This window comes from Meleagris gallopavo, chromosome 1 (genome assembly GCF_905368555.1).
Source record: "Meleagris gallopavo chromosome 1, MGAL_WU_HG_1.1, whole genome shotgun sequence".
NCBI classification, from domain to species: domain Eukaryota; kingdom Metazoa; phylum Chordata; class Aves; order Galliformes; family Phasianidae; genus Meleagris; species Meleagris gallopavo.
The window spans coordinates 78577045-78596014 of NC_139404.1; the positions used below are offsets into that span (position 1 = coordinate 78577045).

The 18970-nt window shown below is 46.7% G+C and overlaps 1 protein-coding gene across 1 annotated transcript; it reads left to right on the plus strand.

Annotated features, from left to right (window-relative positions):
• The first annotated feature begins 1151 nt into the window (after positions 1–1151).
• On the plus strand, positions 1152–16341 carry LRRC58 (leucine rich repeat containing 58). The gene is made up of 4 exons (XM_085236777.1): positions 1152–1750; positions 9112–9240; positions 10494–10771; positions 12132–16341. The coding sequence occupies exons 1-4, from the start codon at positions 1257–1259 to the stop codon at positions 12338–12340; spliced, it is 1110 nt and encodes a 369-aa protein (XP_085092903.1). The 5' UTR covers positions 1152–1256; the 3' UTR covers positions 12341–16341.
• Positions 16342–18970: the final 2629 nt, after the last annotated feature.

The following is an 18970-nucleotide window of genomic DNA, read 5'->3' on the forward strand; positions in this document are numbered from 1 at the left end:
ACAGGCCATAAAGCTTGGTGCAATTGCTCTGTCCATGAGGCATCAGGGAGGTCTCAGAACCTTCTGGTTTGGGCAGTGCATTTCACAAAACAGGCGGACCAAGTGGAGAACTCAGAAGTAATAATAATAAGTAAAGACCTTGTAAACTTGTCTTACAAGGACAGATCAGAAGCCTTGGGCTAGTTAAGAAGCATTGAACTAGTTAAGAAGAAAAGCTCTAAATGTTTGTCTTCAGTTGGGTTCTGCTCTTTTCAAACTGTAGCAAAGCTCACAGGACCTCCTTATTCTATGAGCTGCTGTGCATGCTGTCTTAATACTGACATTCACTAGGCATCCAGTACTCATTGTTAGATAGGTCTATTTTCTGACTTTAATCTCTGCTCCTAGAACTCCCCAGGATTTTAAGGTGGACGAGAAGGAAGTGCCTGCTACAAAACTAGTTAGATTCTACTATAAATACTTTGCCATGTGCAACACGCATGCTTAGCAAGGCTCTGATTTTGGCTGTGGGAGGGATGAAGAGCAAGAAGCCTGTTGCCCACCTCTAGCAGAAGCCTGGCAAGTTCTGAGCTGCTGTTTTAGGCAGTAAACCACATGTGAGTATTGGTGAGTAACTGTATTGCGTGACTACATGCACTTCATCACATTGCAGTTGAGCTTCAAACAAACTGAAAATGGGAATCTCACGTTGCTCGTGCACGTAATACGTGGTACCAGCAAGCTCAGTTCGCTATCAGTCTGTAACCTGGCAGCTCTACAGAGAGAAGCCTCGTGGGTTAAGCCCTGCGAACGTCCTAGGAGTAAAGCTATGCTATTAGGCGCAAGCAAGGACATCCCTGGAGATACACAAACACCATGCGGACGCGGTTCCTAGACAAGGCGCTCCGTGTGGCTGCCGCTGCCAGAGCAGGCCAGACCGACCGGGGGCGGGCTGCAAGGACGACTGTGCTGTAAGGAAGGGGCTGTAACGCCGTAGCTCGGCGCTAACAGCATCCCCCCTCGCACGCTTCTCCTCAGGTACTCCTCCCTCGCATGCTCGCTCCGGGCCGGCGGCAGGGTCTCCGCCTCCCCTGCGGCGGCCGGCGGGAGCCCCGAAACATGAATACGAACGCTCTGGCCCCTTTGGCCTCGGTCGCCACTCCCCCCTCAGCGGGCGGCGGGCCCGGGATCGAGCACGGCCTTAGAGAGTGGTGGTGCTATTCAGGTTCCTGGGCGGGTGGAGCGGAGCGGAGGGGCGCTCGGGGACGGCGAGCGGGATGGCGGCGGCGGGCGGTGCGGCCGCAGAGCCGCAGCTGGAGCCGCCTCGGCGGGGCCCGGCGGAGGGCGAGGAGTCGGCGGCGGCCGAGCTGGCTGCCGAGCTGGCGGCACGGCGCAGTGCGGAGGCGCGACGGCTGGTGCTGTCGCCGCGGCGGCTGTGGGGCCCGCTGCCCGCGGGGCTGTCGCAGTGGTTCCCGGCGCTGGAGGTGCTGGACGTGAGCGGGACGGGGCTGGCGGAGCTGGGCGAGGAGCTGCTGGCCCTGCCGCGCCTGCACACGTTGCTGGCCAAGAACAACCGGCTGGGCGGGCCCGGCTCGCTGCCCAAGGCGCTGGGGCAGGCCCCGCTGAGCCGCTCCCTGCGCGTCCTCAACCTCAGCGGCAACCGCTTCGCCGAGCTGCCGCCCGCCCTGCTGGGCCTCCGGGGGTTGCAGAGCCTCAGCCTCGGCGGCAACCGCCTGCACGGCATCCCGCCCGACATCCAGGAGCTCCGCAGGTGAGCGGCCGCGGCCCCGGAGCGGCGCGGGCGGTGGGCTCGGCTGTCCTCGGGCACCACTGCGCCTCGTGTCGCCGAGCTGTGCCGTGCTGTGCCGTGCTTTCCGTGTTCCGCAGCCCTTCGTGCTGCCTCGGCCTTCGGTGCGGCCCACACTGATGGCAGCGCGGTTGGTACGAGCTCCATGTTTTGGTTTTAATACCTCCGCCGGGGAGAGAAGCCCAGCCTCAGGTCTGGTGTAGGCTCACGGCTGATGGGCAGCGCGGGAGGATGAAGATCTGATTGTGGCTTATGCAAATGCCGGGGCCTCTTTGCTGATGCAGCAGCAGTCTCATTAGAGTGCTTGCTTGTGTTTTGGTATTATTTCTCTCCACCCATCTAATTTGTATGGATCTGACAGGTCTGAAGCGGAGAGCCCTGGGCTGCGCTCGGGGTCACGGCACATCTGGTGCTGGGGCCTGATCAGACTGCTGCAGGCCAATGACGCAGAGATTGAAGGCTGAATCATGGTAACCTAGAACATTCTTAGGGTGGGAAGAGATCTTATGTAGCGTCCATGCGGTATTGGCTGCTTGTGTTGGCCTGGGATGGGTGCCTCTGAGGCCTGCCACAAGCTGCGGGCAGTGTTCTGACTCGTCGGTGTCATGCGGGCACCTCAGTGAGTTCTGCTGGTCTTCAGGGCCTCAGACCAACCCTGTGCTTTTTGAGACTGACCTCTCCTCACCCTGGCCCTTTGCTGAGCCTTGCAGCCTCTCTGACGCAAGTCGCAGCAACCTTGGCCCTACAAGACTGGGTTCATCCTGGTGGCTCAGCAGAGCGGAAGCTTGAGTGCATGGGATGCTACATCCCACAGTTGTAGCTGAGCATTGTAGAGCTACTGGAACGCTGGAGGGAAATGGTTTTGTCCACTGCAACATAATGCAGTTTGGTATGGCACAATGTGCTCTTGTTGAGGATCTGGAGCAGAGCTAAGCTGGGATTGAGAGGTGCTTTGAGGCATTTTGAGTTGGGCTGCATCCTGGGTTGGGGTCGGTGCGTTGAGGGGGAGTCTCAGCTTTGTATCTCTTCAGGAGCCATTGCTCCAGGGACAACAGAGAACATGAACACAGTGGCACCAGCTTCACAGGACAGGAGACCGATGTGAGAGATTACCTGTGTTGCCTCCAATAGCATCCATGGTAGCTGTCTGGGTTGTGCTTGGAATCCGGTTGTGACTACCTCTGAGGCAGAGGCTTCTGCTGCCCCTTGCATGCTCTCAACTGTGGTTATGGTTCTCTGTCTCATTTTATTTTTCTTCTAACAAAACAAGCCTCCAGTCCAGTTTTTGTCACACAGCTGACCCCAGGAAGGCACCTGCCTGCATCACACACACAGCATGTGGTGCCTCGGCAGACTGTGCTCTGTGCAACACTGCTGTCAAGCTACCGCTACTTTCTTCCTCTGGCCTGCCCTGAAGCAGGATTCCTGTTTGTCCTGTCCTGTGGATTTTCTTTCACTGGTCATGCATGAGCCCCAGACCGACAATTCTGAGAGGGCAAATGCGGACAAAGCTATTGAGCTGTGGGTTTATCGTTACAAAGTGATGCGTCAGGTAGAAAAACTAAACTAGATCCAGCTTGTGTCTGCCTCCCGTGTAATCGCCGTTAACTTGTTGAACTTCTGCTAATGTGTCACTGTAATAAAATTGAACTTTAGCTCAAGATAGTAAACCCCTGCTCCTCCAGGATTGTCAGCTTCTTCGCCGTCAGCAACCCTTCTGCATTGGGGACTGCTTGAATAATAAAAAGGAGGAGCACACTTACTTGCCAGAGCTGGAAAAAGCAGTACTTCATTATTTAATATTCCTCTGCAGGGGGTCTTGAATGTGCTCATTGGAGCCAGGTAGCTGGTGACCTAAAGCCCTTATCAAAAAGGGAATATAGAGAGAAGCTGCTGTCAGATTCACCTGCCAATGAGAGAGGTGTCAGTGAAGGGAGCATGCATGGCATTGAAGTGGGTAAAGCAAACTTGAGGAGCAACAGAGCAGGACCGGCTGCTGTGGGATGGAGGACTCTACCAGTTTCTGAATTCCAGCAGGGGCCTGGGGTAGGAACTAACCACACAGCTCAAGCTACAAGGTGTCCATCTCACTGCTGCTGGCAAACTAAGACTTTGACTCTTCTTCCATATGCCACTTCCCATAAAATATTTTTTTCTCATGTCTCATGATCTCCAAGACCACAGAGAAAAGCAGGTAGCACTTTAACTAGACATGTTCCTTCTGTTGGTACTGCAGTTCCCAGGGTTAGCAGTTCTCCTCATCTGCTCCAGCCTCTGATTATAGAGCTGAGTTGAGTTGCAGAGATCTAAAAATACTTCTTGTTTCAAGAGAATGTCCAAGCTTTGAATTTTTAAAAAACTGTTATTAGCTAAGCATCATGTCTTTCCTTTGCTTCACATACAGTTTTTGAAGGGACAGTGCATCAGTTTTAATGAAGATCAGGGATGCAGCAGGTAAAAGGAGTCTGTGTGGTGAGGCTGACAGAATGGAAAGCTCGCAGCTTTGACCTGCTGCAGGAGGAGAAACATACTGGCAAGTGCAAATGCAGAGGCTCTGGAATGAGAGATGTGTCAGGTGATCTTACTCACATGAAGGTAATAAACCCACAGCTTTGCAGCAAGCTGGGGTCAGGTCATCTTAGCATGTTCCTAGTGACTTGGCGAGGTAATGAACTGCGATGGGTGAGAACCACAGGCAGTCCTGCTGTCTTACTGCTTCCAGCCTCAGCCATCCGCCCTGTCCTTGTCCCCTGGGTGCTGCACAAGATCTTGCGTTGAAAGTGGGCAGTTTTCAGCTGATCATGTTACCTCCTAGGCTGTTTCAGAAGGACTGTCTGCTGATGTCCTTGTGTTTGAGGGTCCTAAAATGGGTGACCATGATTGCTGTAGTGATGGCAGCAGGGTGGTGCTGGTCATAGCAAGCTGGCACCAAGGATAAAGCATTTGCTGCTTGTTTTCTGTCAGAGATGTTCCAGAAAATGCAGTGCTGCTCTTTCCTCCAGATTACATGAGCTCTAGCCTGTAGTGATCTGAAAGAGCCTTTTAAATTTCTGAGAAATAAATGTGAGCCCTACTGAGGGATTTTTCAATGGTATTGTGGCTGAGCCATCTCCTGAGGATTGCAGCACTGGTTGTTGCTGTGAATTTAGGGTAGAAAGTGCACTAGCTGGTGAGAGCAACCCTTTTTGCATTGTTTTTGTGTTTGTTGCCCCAAAAAAGGTGAGTTTAATGTCAGTGGTTCTAAGCATCATCTTTTCTGCAGCTCTCCCTCCGGCGTGGACCTTGCTGTGTTTGCAGTGTGAGATGGTCACGTGTTCTGTCTCTCACTTGGCTTGTAGCCCCAGCAGCTCCTCCGTGTGATGAGTATCACGGACATCTGCTGCTGGTCCAGTTAGGGACACACGATGAACTGTCATGTAGTATGACTGGTGAGTTAGAAGTGCAGTCATCTGCTTCTGCTGGGTTTGGATGAAATCTCTTGGGTGAGGCAGGCCGTCAAAGTGCAGTTCTGCTCTTCACTGTAGGTTTTGGTTTACTGGTGCACATTGTCCTCGTGGCTGTGAGCTTTGGGAGATGTCTTGTGCTTTAAAGGGTAGAATCCTTAGGAACTTAGTGAAATGCCTTTGGTCCCTTGAATCTCCTGATGTGAGTTTCAAATTCAGTGTTCCTCTTCCAGTTAATATTCACGCGCAGTGGAGCACCAGGAGCAAGCAGAAGAGCACAGAAAAGAAGCAGGCTCTTTCCAGGCGTCTGCCATATGTGTTCCTTTCCTTCTTGGAAACATGTAGTAAAGCCCAGTTATACAAAGACTGGGATCAAAGGCCTCGAGCTCATCACTGGATTCATCCAAGGTCTGTGTCAAGGCTTAGATGCAATGAAAACCAGAGTATTTGCTTTTATTCATGGCGAGTATTAATCATGTCAGACAAGCATACACTTAAGAGTGGTTCATACAGTGTGGGAAACACAGCAAATGAAGCTTTGATAAAGATACGGCATTAGGAAATCTGCTTGCTGCCTCCCTTTTTCTTCCCCTCTTCAAACGTTTTGCAAATAGTTTTTAGACAACTGTTTGATCTTGAATTTGCATGTCAGCAAAGGCAGTGCTCTTCTCCCAGGAATTAACAAATCCGTAGAACAGGGTGAACAGGAGCGTACTGTGGGTTGCTTTTAAAATCCTCCCTTGCATGAGCCTCCAGCTGCTGTGGAAATTCCTTGCTAAAAAAATTTATCCTAAACAGACCTGGAGCTGTTTCAGGGTCACCGTTTCTTTTTAGATTACCTATTTAGATGCATCTGTTTGATGTCGGCTGTTAAATGTTATCCAAAGAAGCATCTATGGGGAAACTGGATGGGTTGAAATGTTGTCCACCTTCTGTACCAGAAGCCGTTTTTCCCTTGAAGTGTGATGTGGAAGTGTTATGGGAATTGATAGGGCATTTAAAAACAGCTCTTGTGCTCCGAGTGGGCTCTTCTTAGTTACCAAGTGCTTGGGTTTGTTTTGTGGTACAGGACAACCTGGAAATATTAAGACATATTCCAGCAGGCACGTGCAGTCTCTTGGCACCTTGTACGTACGCTTTGATGCCACCACCTGAGCCACTTCATGGCTGTGTGAGCATTGCCCCGCTCCCTTCCTGTATGTAAAAGGATTTACATACATTTGGCTTTTCTAAGCTCCTAGGCTGGCTTTTGGAAATAGGGAAAAAATTGATCTCTCCCTCTGTGTGTGCGGTGATGCAAGAGACCTTCGCTGGCCAGCCCTGTGATCATGCAGGTTAATGCTCCTCAGAAAATCTGGGTCTGATCAGGTTATGAAAGGTTATGAACCAGGTTTGAGAGGTTACTTAGCGCAGCCACCAAGCTATGGTCCTCCTAAGGAAAGCTGTGACAAACACGTGTTGCTTTATTGCAGGCTGTTCCACAAGCTGCTGGTTGTGGCACGGTTAGGGGTTTGCTACCTGGGTGCTCAGCAGCCAGACAAGCTCCCTGACCTCATCTCCTTGCTCCAAAAGGAACAGCTCCTATTGTGGCCAGCCACCGTGTCACTGCACTGCTCAGCCTGGTCAGGCGTGCCTCCTCGAACAGGGCTGCCGGAGAGCCAGCGTCACCGTAGCCTCCAGGTTGGGGCTTAGTGCAATGTGGAGTGAGAACAGGAGTAGGTGAGCAGCAACCCGTGACCTGTGGTGTGGTCAGCCTAATTCTAATTACAAAATGCTTGTGTCTCTTTGAAATCCTGGTCTGGGTCGTGGTGAGCTTTGCTCAGGCAATTCTTTTGACTTGATTTGGCTTCAGAAATGGCTGTTAGGAATTCCTCGGTCTTGCTCAGCCAAGATGAGAGACTGAATCCTTCCTAGTGAAGAAAGAGTAATCTCAGAACTGACCTACTTCATGCCTTAAATGTATGGGATAAATTTTAAATTGGAAGTACAAGACTAGTCCCAGTTGCTAATCTGCAGACCTCTAAAAAGTGTCCAGAAGGTAGGTAAAAGGAAAACAATTTTTAAGAAGCCCTCTGTTGCCAGTGAAAGACTGGTATTTGTGTATTGGTAAGTATTTGGTGAATTCTTAGCAACACTTTGTAGCCTGGTGCTGGGGCTTTGTATCTTAGCTAGTCACAGTGCCCTCATTACGCAGCCCTTAAAAAGAATGGACTTGAAAGCTCTAAGTTTGTTGGCAGTGTTTTGCACGCTGAGTATGTGCAGTAAGCTGATCTTGAAATGTGTTTTATGGCTTGAAAGGGATTTTGAAAACGTTTACTGCATATTTTGCTTCCCTTTTTCCCTTCCCCAGTAGAATGAGTTTGTAGTGGTGGTGTCTTCAAGCACAGAGGACAAAGAGTTAATTATTCACTTTTCCTAGGACATGGAGACCTGTACACATCTAAAGCTTATTTAAACATTGAAATCCACATTACTGAAATTCCCTTGCCCAACACTTTTCAACATGAGCTCCAGCAATGGCACAGAGTTAAAATATGCAAAGGAACTGTACTGTCAGCAGTTAATGCCTAATGAGGCCCAAGCAGCCTAAGTCCACCTTGGGAAACAATGGAGGCTGGAGGAATTTTAGTTGAAATTCCTTTGTTAAGGGATCAAAATTTAATTAAAAATATTCTCCCCTTGTACTCTCTGCACAACAGCCTCCCTCGTGCCCCCCCTCCTCACCTACAGGTTGTCCATGTTGAAGAGAGGCTATTCTTGAATGATGTCTGATTTTCCTCTGCGTATTCCCTTGCATGTTGAGCAGAACATCCACAAATGCTGTCCTACTTGATCTCTTAGGTGAAGCAAGATTAATTCCTTTGTTTCAGATGGTCAGGTTCACTTTAAAGCTTAGAAGTGACTTAATTTTGTAGCCACTTTGTCATAGCTGAGCGTGTACCGCAATTTGCAGTGGGGTCCCTTCCCAGCCAGAGAAGCTGAGTCTTCCTCTGTTTCTCTTCCACACGGCTGAGAACAGGTGAGGAAGACTCTCTGACTCCATTCCATGTGGCCTTGCAGAGATTATATGGAAGAGAAGTCAATGACCAGTTGCTGTCTAACTTCTTCTGTCCAGAAAGGGCAGAGATGCATGGTGAATAATGGATACTCCACTTGGTTGGAGGATTCCGCTCAATCCTGTCTCCCATCTGCTGAGTTTTGGCAGGGAGGTGTTTTTACTATTCAGACTCGAGCTGCAGCTAGTACAGCTGGTGTCCCTGGTAGCTTTGGGCTCTGTGACATGGGTGTACTGAAATCAGTCTGCTTGACATGTGTGTGTGCTTGCGTGACTCCAGCGTACGCTGTGCTCTTGCAGCTGGAGTGCTGTGGGTACGTATCAGAGTGGGATGGGATGCCTCTGACTTCTTCTGAAAGGCCGCAGTTAGTCACCGAGGAGTCAGATGGCATCGCAGTGTGTGACTAGCCCTCATGCAGGGCCAGTACATGCAGTGAGTTTTTTCAGGGGGAACCACTTTGCTTTACTCCTGTTGAAACTGAGAACTCACAGTGGCAGCAGCAGGAGCTGTGTGCAGACTGTGTGCAGGTTGCTCCTCCTTGGAGGGGCGAGCTGGAGCTTTGTGTGGAGAGTTGGTGTCTGGTGCCTGTCTGCAGATGTAACGGTTGCTGTGGGAGTCTGGAGGTAAAGCTCAACCTTATCTGTTGCAAAACAGCAGCTCTATTGTAATTGTGATGTGTAACAGTTTCTTCTTTCCCCTCAGCAAATTATTTCACACTTAGTCAGCTGTAAGTTCTCTTTAAGAATTGCATGAGATGGGAAGACCTGCTGTTAAATGAGGCTGGAAATGACCTTAATGAAATAATGCAGTGCTTTCTCTTTTTCAGTTTGGAATTTCTGTACCTTGGAGGGAATTTCATTACTTCAATTCCACCTGAGTTAGCAAACCTGCCTTCTCTAAGCTCTCTAGTGCTATGTGACAACAAGATTCAGAGCATTCCACCTCAGCTGGCACAGTGAGTATTTATTGTCATCAGCCAACAGCTGCAATTAACCCTTTGAACTCCTCCTTCTGCTTTTATGGATAAAAGCAAGTGGGAGGACCTACTTGTCCTTCAGTGTCAACGTGGAGATCCTTAGTGCTGCAGGCAAACTGCAAAGATACAATGTGGAAATCTCAATCAAAGTGTTGTGGAAAAGAAGTCACCAACTGTACACTGCTAAGTGAACCAATAGATTTGTGCAGGGAACCTTGAGGAGTACCTGGCCAACTGAGAATAAATAGCTGCCACGCTGCTGCGTTCTTAGCGATGAATCCTTGATTTGTCTTGTTTTAGCCAAAGCTTTCCTTTGTTTGCCTTTATTCTGTACCATCCCTTGTGTTCCCTTGCCGTTTCTTATTCTAGGATCAGAGAAAGTTTTAGCATTCATTAAATTCTACAACACAGCTCTAGAGAATGAGATACTGCTTTATTAAGTCTTGCATAATGGGGAGAAGAGGACACTTCAAATGCTGTATGGATAGCCTAAGATGGGAAGTGAAAAATTCAGTGTGTAGTTGTAACCCCAAAAGCAGATGGATGGCAGCACAGTTTTCTCTTTGATGGCTTATTGGGATTATTCTTGATGTACAATGCTTAATGACTCCAGATGTCTTGTAACTTGTACTAACTTGAGAGCATCCCTGAATATTGTGCTGAAACATGCTCTCTGAAAGCCAGGGTACTTTTGTCACCCATGCAGATGCTAGCCTGGCCTGACCTCGCTAAGCTTTTAAGATCTGGTGTATCACAGCACAGGATGATGCAGCTGCAAGCAGTGAAAATGTGGGGCTTCACAGAGCTGGCTGCCTACCAGCAGTCATCTTTAATGCATGAGGGAGAGCAGGTGACTTATTCAAAGTATTGCACAGAACCATTTTTGGTGTATGCACTGGGTACAAGGAAACATTATCTCCTGCTGAAAGCAGCCAGTCTCTATACTTCTACTTTTTTAGCGGATGGGGGAACTGCGGGGTGTGTACTGAGAGGCACACTAGCATATGGAAGACTTTCTTCAGCAGGCATTCAAGAGCTGAGCCAAGCTTTCTAGAGCATTGTGAGTGCTGGAATAGCAGCATCTCCATTAGCATGAATTTATGCTTTAGAAAGAAGAAAATCCAAAGGGAAGAAATTGTCAGGAGGGAGGAGAGTAATCAGGTCTGTATGTAATGCAGGTGTGGAATGACTTTTCTTGCGCATCCTGACTGCGTTTCCATCTCCATCCTTAGGCTGCACTCCCTGCGTTCCCTCAGCCTGCACAACAACCTCCTGACTTACCTCCCTCGAGAGATTCTTAACCTGGTTCACCTGGAGGAGCTGAGTTTGCGAGGGAACCCGCTGGTGGTTCGCTTCGTCCGTGACCTGACCTACAACCCCCCAAGCCTTCAGGAATTGGCAGGACGCACAATTAAAACTCGCAATGTTCCCTACGCTCCCAGTGATCTCCCAGAGAATCTTGTCCGCTATCTGAGCTTGGCCAGCAACTGTCCCAACCCTAAATGCGGGGGTAAGTTTACCTTTGCTGCTCTGTTTCTTGCTTTTACCTGATGGGTTTTCTTTCCCCCTGACTTGCCACGTCTCTCATAGCTCAGCCAGGCTAGATATGCTGTTGCAACAAATTCATTGGCTCCAGCTCTCCTGAAACATGTCTTGAGGGATCCTGATTCACTCACTCTTCTTAGGAACAGCATTTAAAGTTCTAGCACTGGTTTACTACAATTACATGGAAATGTCAGACAGTGTTTCCGTTGGAGCATCGACAGCTTATCCCAGCACTCCACTGTGCGTTTATGTTCTGAATTTTCTGACCCTTCTGTTCTAAAATAGCTCAGTCTGAGTAACTGACAGGAGAACTTTGGCAAACTTTTAAAATTGGGCTGCTGAACAGCAAGCTTCCTTTCCAGATGGAGAAAGAGTGGAGCTGCAGTGCTTGGTGGTAAACAAGAGCATCTTTTTAGCTCTTGCTTGAATAGTAATACCTGTATGAAGAGGACTTGTTGATAAGCCCAAAATCCTTGGGCTTAATTTGGCTTAATGCTTAAGCTTTATTCAGAGTAAATGATCGGTGCATTTAGCCTTGAGAAGATTAAGGAAAATCATTAATAGACACCTTGCAGTCATTGTACAGTTTGTTATCTTATCTCCATATGGGACAATATCAAAACAGGTTCAGTAAGCAAAGGTGAAGGGCTGCAACTTATGTGTTGGAAGAGAAAGAAATGTTTCCTTTTTTAGAGCTTTGAACAGGCCTAGAATAACAGTGGATTGTTTTTCCTCTTTTCTTGATTTTCCTTATGAATTAGCACAGCACTGCAGTGTTGCTCTGACACTGCAGGAGAAAAGATTGCTCCATACCAGCCAGGACTTGAAAGACTGCTGGAAACTTCTGAAAATGTCAGTGTCTAAAATCACTCTCTGTGACAGGAAGAGAAGGTAATTGTGCATTACAGCAGTGCTGTTGCCATGGCAAACAGCATCCAAACTCAGCATGGTGACTTCACTCAGGCAGAATAGAAGTGGAGCCATGAAAGAGAGAGGGTCTATTTGTGGACACATTTTTGCTAGCTGGTAGAATTGGTTTCACAGATTTGTAAACAGAGTGGGTGAATTAATTCAGCATTTAAGGAGAAGCTTGCAAATTCCCAGCCTGAGATTTTTACCGAGGAGAAATGCACCAAGGAGAGAAGTTCTACGTTTCCGTAGGTCCTCTGGTCCCTTCTTTCTCCAGTATCCCCTCCACTTCCACATCGAGTGCTGTGTTAAATCCTAACTTAAGCCATTTGCACTAAATGCAAGAACCTCGTGGAGCACATGAATTACTCCTCATACAGTCTCACATGTTGTTACTGTGCCCTCTGCCTTTACAGGTGTCTACTTTGACAGCTGTGTCAGACAAATCAAGTTTGTTGACTTCTGTGGGAAGTACCGCATCCCGCTGATGCACTACCTGTGCTCCCCGGAATGCTCCTCGCCCTGCAGCTCTGCCTCCCAGAGCTCCACTTCCCAGAGTGAGTCTGACTCCGAGGACGAAGCCAGCGTTGCTGCACGCAGGATGCAGAAAGTCCTTCTGGGATAACAAGAGAACAAGACAAGAAGACCGGAAGGAAAAGTGTTTGAAAAGTAATAATGGAACAGCAAAGCACGAGCCCTTCGCCAGAAGGGCTCACAAGAAACTTTCCTCAAGTCCTTGTAGAGGGCAGAGCACCTTAGCAAGCCTCGGCTTGCTTGCTGCAGCGCTACTTAGGAGAACTAACTCAGTGGATACTGCCTGTAGGGTACCTGGGGTTGTTAGAGATGTCTGCTGTCTGGGTGACCCCCTCGTGTGGGCTGGGGAGGGGCTTTGTCCTGACTGGCAGGTGAAGAAGCGTTTAATATGTGACACTTCACAGGACTTCAGTCATCCTGCAGAGCAAAGGAGGCTGGCCAGATCCTTGAATACTGTCGAAAATTGGGAACAGGCTAATGATGCTGTGTGGATCCCAATGTTTTGTATTGCATTTTGATTCCTTTTTGTCTCCTTTGATTTCATTTACAGATCTTGAATCCATCCACCAAATATGAGAGCTGTTTTTTTTTTGTTATTCTGGAGTAGGTTTTCCAAACTCTGGTTACTGCTCCTTTGCCTGGAGGCACAGGGTCTCTGTGCTGCTGCAGACATTACAGCCACACAACTGAGCCACCATTTTTTCTCCTTCATTACACCGGGCTGCCCTTAGTGCTTCCTCCTAACAGTATTCATTTTTTTTCCTCCTTCTGCCTCTTCCTATTACACTTGGAGCGCTGCTTTTTTCTGATGCCTTCAGAATATGGATCAGTTGTTCTGTTGAGACTTGATATTATCTCGGACCTGTGGCCGTGTGTGCCTGTGCATGGGACCAGATGTGATGCTCTCTAGCATATGTTTGGGTCTCAGCTTGCTGAAGCTAATCTACTTTTATATCTGAATTGCAGGAAAGGTCTTAATTGATGTTTCCTTTCCTTAAGCAACCATATTCCTGTGCTGCAGCAGCCAGCTCTCCTGTGCTTGCTGCAGGGCTACCATTTATCTTTAAGCTCATCTATTTAAAGCAGAGAGCACCTTAGTGAATTGGAGGTGCTGAGAGACATGCTGCAAAGAACAGTTTCTGCATTTTTTTTTTTTTTTTCTTAACACAGAGGAAAAGCCAGTAAAAAAAACATAGCACACCTTGTCTGAGCATCTTGCTGGGGGTGGTTTTGAAGCCTCTTTCTTATTTGCATTTGCTCTTGCTGCGATAGAGGTGGCAGTCTGTTGGATTATTCAAGTAACACATTCACTTATCTTAAGCTATGTTGAAAGGAAACCCACAGAAAAAAAAATCAGAATTTTGAAGTATAACACCTGTTGGTGTTTTGCTTAGTAAGAGCTGCTCCTCTCAGTATTTCCAGCAGACAGTGCTTTTGTTGCAGTCTCAGTACGGCAAATCCAGCTGTGCCTTTGAATGCATGAGCAGAGCAAATATTTCATGTTAAGAAGCAAAATGAACAAGCATAACTTTACTTAACCCACTTTGGTCCTAAGGGGGTTAATTAAAAGCCTGTACTTCTCTCTTGCATTTGGAAAACACATGTGCCTGTTAGGATATCTTATGGCAGCTCTGTGCTAATGGTCCTGTTTAATTATGCTTGACACTTTATTAAAGCACTTTGATAATTCTACTCATTATAACTAGCTTTAGTGATTATTTTTTTTTAAGTTAGAATTTTCCTTTTAATGTTACCTGACAAACAAGGTCTGTGAAACTTCGTACATTCCAGTCTGTCTCAGTGTGCAGGTTTAACTTCTTGCCTTGCACTTCCTCGATGGTACTGATTGCTTCCCTGGTTTCCTTTGCAGAGAACTTGAATTTGAAAGAAATCGTGTGCTCATTAACTATTGCAACTTAATCTAAATCCTGCAACCAACAAGTATATAAGGAATTGAATGACACATGCTCTGTGCCTTTCCCAATCATTTTCACAAGTGTGTTTTTAAGACAGGTGCATGGACAAAGCAACTGGATATCACTTTAGGAAATTCCATGAGGTTTGCTTAGAAAGACAAACCCTCAGTTTTGAAAAGAAAGCAACTGCATGCTGTTGATGAAATAGGGATTGGTGAGTGGCCAACGTTTTCTTCATCTCTTCTTTCAGATGCTTCTTCGTGTCCTGATTGAATCTTGTCATACAAATGCTAACGGACGGTAAACTCATTGCAGAGCCACAATTTTAAGTTTACTGCTGATTTTTAACAGTAGGGAGTAACTGCGTGAGCAGGACTGTGGCTTTTTTGCCAGTTAAAGTGAACCGCGTAAGCTGAGATCTCAAGATCTTTTGAGCTCAGGACTGTGGAGTAGTGCCTGCCTTTCTTCTCTTGAGTAGCAGCTCTCTTGAAATGATGTATTTTTTCATTTGACAAAGTTAGATTTCACAGCCGCTTTGCTGCCACAGTAACACCTGTCTGTGTGACAGGCCAAGATGAGTGGTGGCTGGTTCTCATTTAGCTCCTTCCTCAGGTGCATTTTCTTGCCTAACCAAACAAGCAGCCCATCTCTACCCCCATTCTAATAATGCTAATAGACTAATCTGTTTTTGTAGCTGCTTTGCTGTAGCAGAGTCAGAAGTTGACAGCTTACGCAATGGATATGTATACATTTTAGACTTGATAAAATGTGTCTTAAATATATATTTGTGAATATAGCTAATGATTTTTCTTTGTGCTGCTGGGATTTAAAGTGCAATTCAAGAAGTCAGAATTTAAAACAATCAGGGACTTGTAAGAGATATGACTTGTTAGTTGTTTTCTTTTCCCCGTGGAGGTGGATGTGAGAGCAGTAGGGATACAGGTCGGTACTTGCTGTGCCTAACATACTGAGCCTCCCTGAAATCCAGATTTTCAGCAGTTTTAGCCCCCAAAGACTGGAAATGGTACTGGACAATAAAATAGGTAAGATGAAACTTGAATATTTGCTGACGGATGGTAGGTTCCTACCATCCCTTCCTTGGAGGCCCTGGGAAGCAGGCCCTGGTTTTGCCAGTGCTCTGGCTTGTAGCTCTTTTTTTGCCAGATTTAAATAGTGCGTTTCAGTTGCTTCCGATGCGCCTCTGGCTGCAGTCTTCAGTCAGTGTTTTGGTATCATTCCCCTTGTTGCTACAGCAGCTCAGCATGTCTGGCTTTTGAAAATGTTCTTAAACTGAGACACAAGTGTGTGAAGGAAAGTTGCTCATTCCATCTTCCCTGCAGGGTCTAGGGCCCTGCCGGCATTGTTCCTCTGTCTCGCCATCTCCTTGCCAAGGGGAGCTGATGCTTCTGAATGCAGGTACTTAATAGGAACAGTGAGATCACGGGGGAAAAGAAGCAAAATATCAACTTGACTGGGAACAATTTCTACAGTTGCCAGTTCTTTTATGTTTGTTATTCTTTAATAAGAGGTGAGACTTGAGGAAGTCAGTAATGAATATTTAAACATTCTCTGAAGTGGCCAGATGCAGTTTTTCATGGGCTTCTGTCCTGGTCATTTTGAGTCTTTGAAATCTTGTGTTGAATTATAATGGGAGTAGGGGGGAGGGAGAGGAAAACCAGCTCCTTTTTGTTTCTTACCCTTGTTGGCAATAATGAATGGAAGGAATTTAATCCAATGAAAGTAATGAAACTTAATCCCTGCACTGTGTCTTTGTTAACCAGTTCAAAGAACTATTTTTAATGCATCTTATTCACGCCGGGCAGATGAATTTCTGCCATTGCCACCCCCAGCTGAAGATACTTCAAGTGGACTACTTCAGAATGCACACTAATGCAGCAGTAACTCTATCTTGGAAGCTTCCATTGATTATTTCATTTGCCTGACTGACTAGAGAATTGGTCTTTTACTGACCTGAACATTAAGGCGAGAAAGGGTTCTCATCTAGCCCTCTTGTTGAATTTTTTCTCGTGAGCGTTTGTTTCAGGAAGCCTTAAAGTGCCTTATGTTTTTTAAAATGTATTTTGCTAAAAATGTCTGAATGTAGAATATCTCTAACATTATTTCATTATGAGCTGTAAGACAAACTGTAAACACTAAACCAAAAACGTTATTTCTACAGCTGTGTGTGTCCATTATTTGCCGACGTCTCAACTCTTGGTATTCCTCTAGCAGAATGCTTGCAGAGCTGTGAACATTACAAATGGGGCTGTACACAGTCTGGGAATGGATTAGATCTGTTCTGTGCTGTGTAAAACCAACAGTAGGTGAAAATTCCAGAAGGATTGCTGAAACTCTTGGCTATTGGAGCTCGTTTGTAACACATCAGAGAATGTCATAAGCAGGACCTTATTTTGCTTGTGTTCCCAAAATCTACTCCATTGTTTAAAGATAGAAGTAATTAAATGGCAGGATCAATCTAAGCAAGAGAGGGCAGTGCATGATAGAGTTTTCTAGCAATCTGAAACAACAGTAGTGAAGTTCTTGAATTGTTTCCCTCTTCCTAATGCGCTCAGAGACCTGTAAATCATTTTTCGAATGTAGTTCTCTGATCGTGTTAGCTGTGTTCCCATTTCTTGTGTAATGCCGTGTTTCCTTCTACATCCTTAATAGTTTTTTGTGTTCTGTTGCCAAAATGTCTCAGATCCTGCTGTGCAATTACCAGATGTCAGTGCAGGAATGTGGTATATTGGAAAACTGGACGATGTAAAACAAGAATTACTTGATATTAACTTAATCAGGAACTACCTCAGACGTGGTTCAACTTCAAGTGTAATGAAAGCCTCTCAAATGGTGCAGCAGCTCCATTCCAAATAAAACACGGAGCAATCCAGTGACCTTGTCTGTAGTAACCAATCTGGGAATGTTCTTGCCTGTTTTTGTGGCTAATGCGAAGACACAAGACAACCTCCTCTGCACCTTTATAGAAGTACTGCTCTAAAGGAGCCTCTGGTGGTCTCCAGTCCACCCTCTCCATTTACGGAGGAAATTGGAAACACTGGTGTTCAGGTCATGGTGGGTTTGTCTAAGCTGTGCTAGAAACCTCCACTGACAAAGAGTCTGCCTGGGCTTTGGTGCTACAATTTCCTAGTGCAGAAATCTCTCCAGATGTTCAACATCTTTATGACAGCCCCTCTTCTGCTCTCAAGGAATGAATCACAGCTCTCAAACTTCCTTACCTTTTAGCACTAACGAAGTAAGAAGTGTAAATGAAGCATTGAGGTACGTAGATGCTTGAAGCAGATGCTCAGAATGTCAGACTGGCATTTTAGTCTCACGTAAAACTGCTCAGATCTGAAAGGGAACATTCTGTTGATGCTGTGGAAGTGAGTATCATGAAGCGGAGATGTACATTTCCTTGTGTCCCAGATAACTAGAGCTAGATGCGCCTTTTCCGTTGCACTCACCAACTGCTTAAAGAATTTATTGAAAGAAAGGCAGTCCTAGTGCTCCCGACAGCTTGCAGTGAAAAGGACCAGCATCATCTGCAACCTTCAGTCACAGTCTGGAGATGTGCTGTGTCTGTATCCCTTCCCGATAGCTCTCTGATTTCTCAGATGAGATGTGAGTGCATGTGTTTGCGTAGAAGAGCTTGCTGCTGCAGCATCTCCTACTAGTGAGTGAAGTGGGAATTTTTGACGTGAAGTTCTAACAGCAGTTGATGTCCTTTCAGGATGGAGGGGATAGTAATCTATGGTACAGGCCAAATCCCGCTTCCAACCAGTATTTTGTGGTGGGAGAGAGTGCAACTCCAGTTTCAGTTCAATGACTGTTCGCAGGGAACACTGTGTGCAGATCCCTTTACCCTCGTCTTTGTCCTGGGCTAGGTGCTGCACTGGTGGCAGCTCAAGGCGTGCTATCAGACTGCCAAAGGTTTAACGTGTGTCAGAGTGCTGTTCCAGATGCCCTGTCTGTAACTCCTCCTTTGGCTCTGTGGAAGCAAAAGGGCCTGAAGTCAGCAGTAACAAACAAGCAGGTATGCTTATCCCAAATATTACGCTTGGACCAAAGAGCCTCAAAGCCCTGCAAGACAGACTGCCATTTGCACATCTCAGAAGAGCACTGCTGCTGCATTTGGCAGGAAATGATTTCACCGAGCCTTGCTGCTTGCCAGCTGCTTATGTAAAGGAGTGAAGAACAGGTGTGTTACAAAACCCCTGCCTCTGCTCTGACACAGCCACTGGGGAGCTGGGAGGGAAACAAACAGTCTGTGTGGGGATATGGTGGCTCACAAGCTGGATCCTGACAGGTTGGAGCATCACCCTTTGCACAGTCAGGGGCACAAACAGCTACTGCTGGGAGAAGGAGCTGTAGGGCAAGTGGAGGATTATGTTTTATTTATACTGCGGAGTCTCTAAAAGAATAAATTCATAGAATCGTTTTAGTTGGAAAAGACCCTTAAAGGTCATCTAGTCCAGCTCTCCTGCAATGGACAGGGACATCCACAGCCAGGTCAGAGTGCTCAGAGCAAATTTCATCTGCAGGGCTTTGCAAATGGGTAGGAAAATTCCACCTTATTAATAATGATTTTCCATTATTCATGGGTGTCCTGGTGTCCATAGTAAAAATGACTTTATAACAAACGTTTGTAATAATGTTGAGAAAACACTGTGCTTTGTGCTGGATGATGTTATGTGGTTGCTGTCCATGGACTTAATTTGTTTATAAAATGGCATTTATGCTGGGGAGGGCTGTCCCACTGCTCTTCAGGAAGAGGAGCTGTGTAAGAAGGAAAGCTGACCAAGTCT

What these genes read in the sequence shown, in the direction of transcription:
- LRRC58 (XM_085236777.1), top strand. Translation starts at nt 1,257, where the DNA reads ATGGCGGCGGCGGGCGGTGCGGCCGCAGAGCCGCAGCTGGAGCCGCCT. An exon ending in GACATCCAGGAGCTCCGCAG is followed by an intron (nt 1,751 to 9,111) that starts GTGAGCGGCCGC and finishes TCTCTTTTTCAG; the next exon opens with TTTGGAATTTCTGTACCTTG. An exon ending in ATTCCACCTCAGCTGGCACA is followed by an intron (nt 9,241 to 10,493) that starts GTGAGTATTTAT and finishes CTCCATCCTTAG; the next exon opens with GCTGCACTCCCTGCGTTCCC.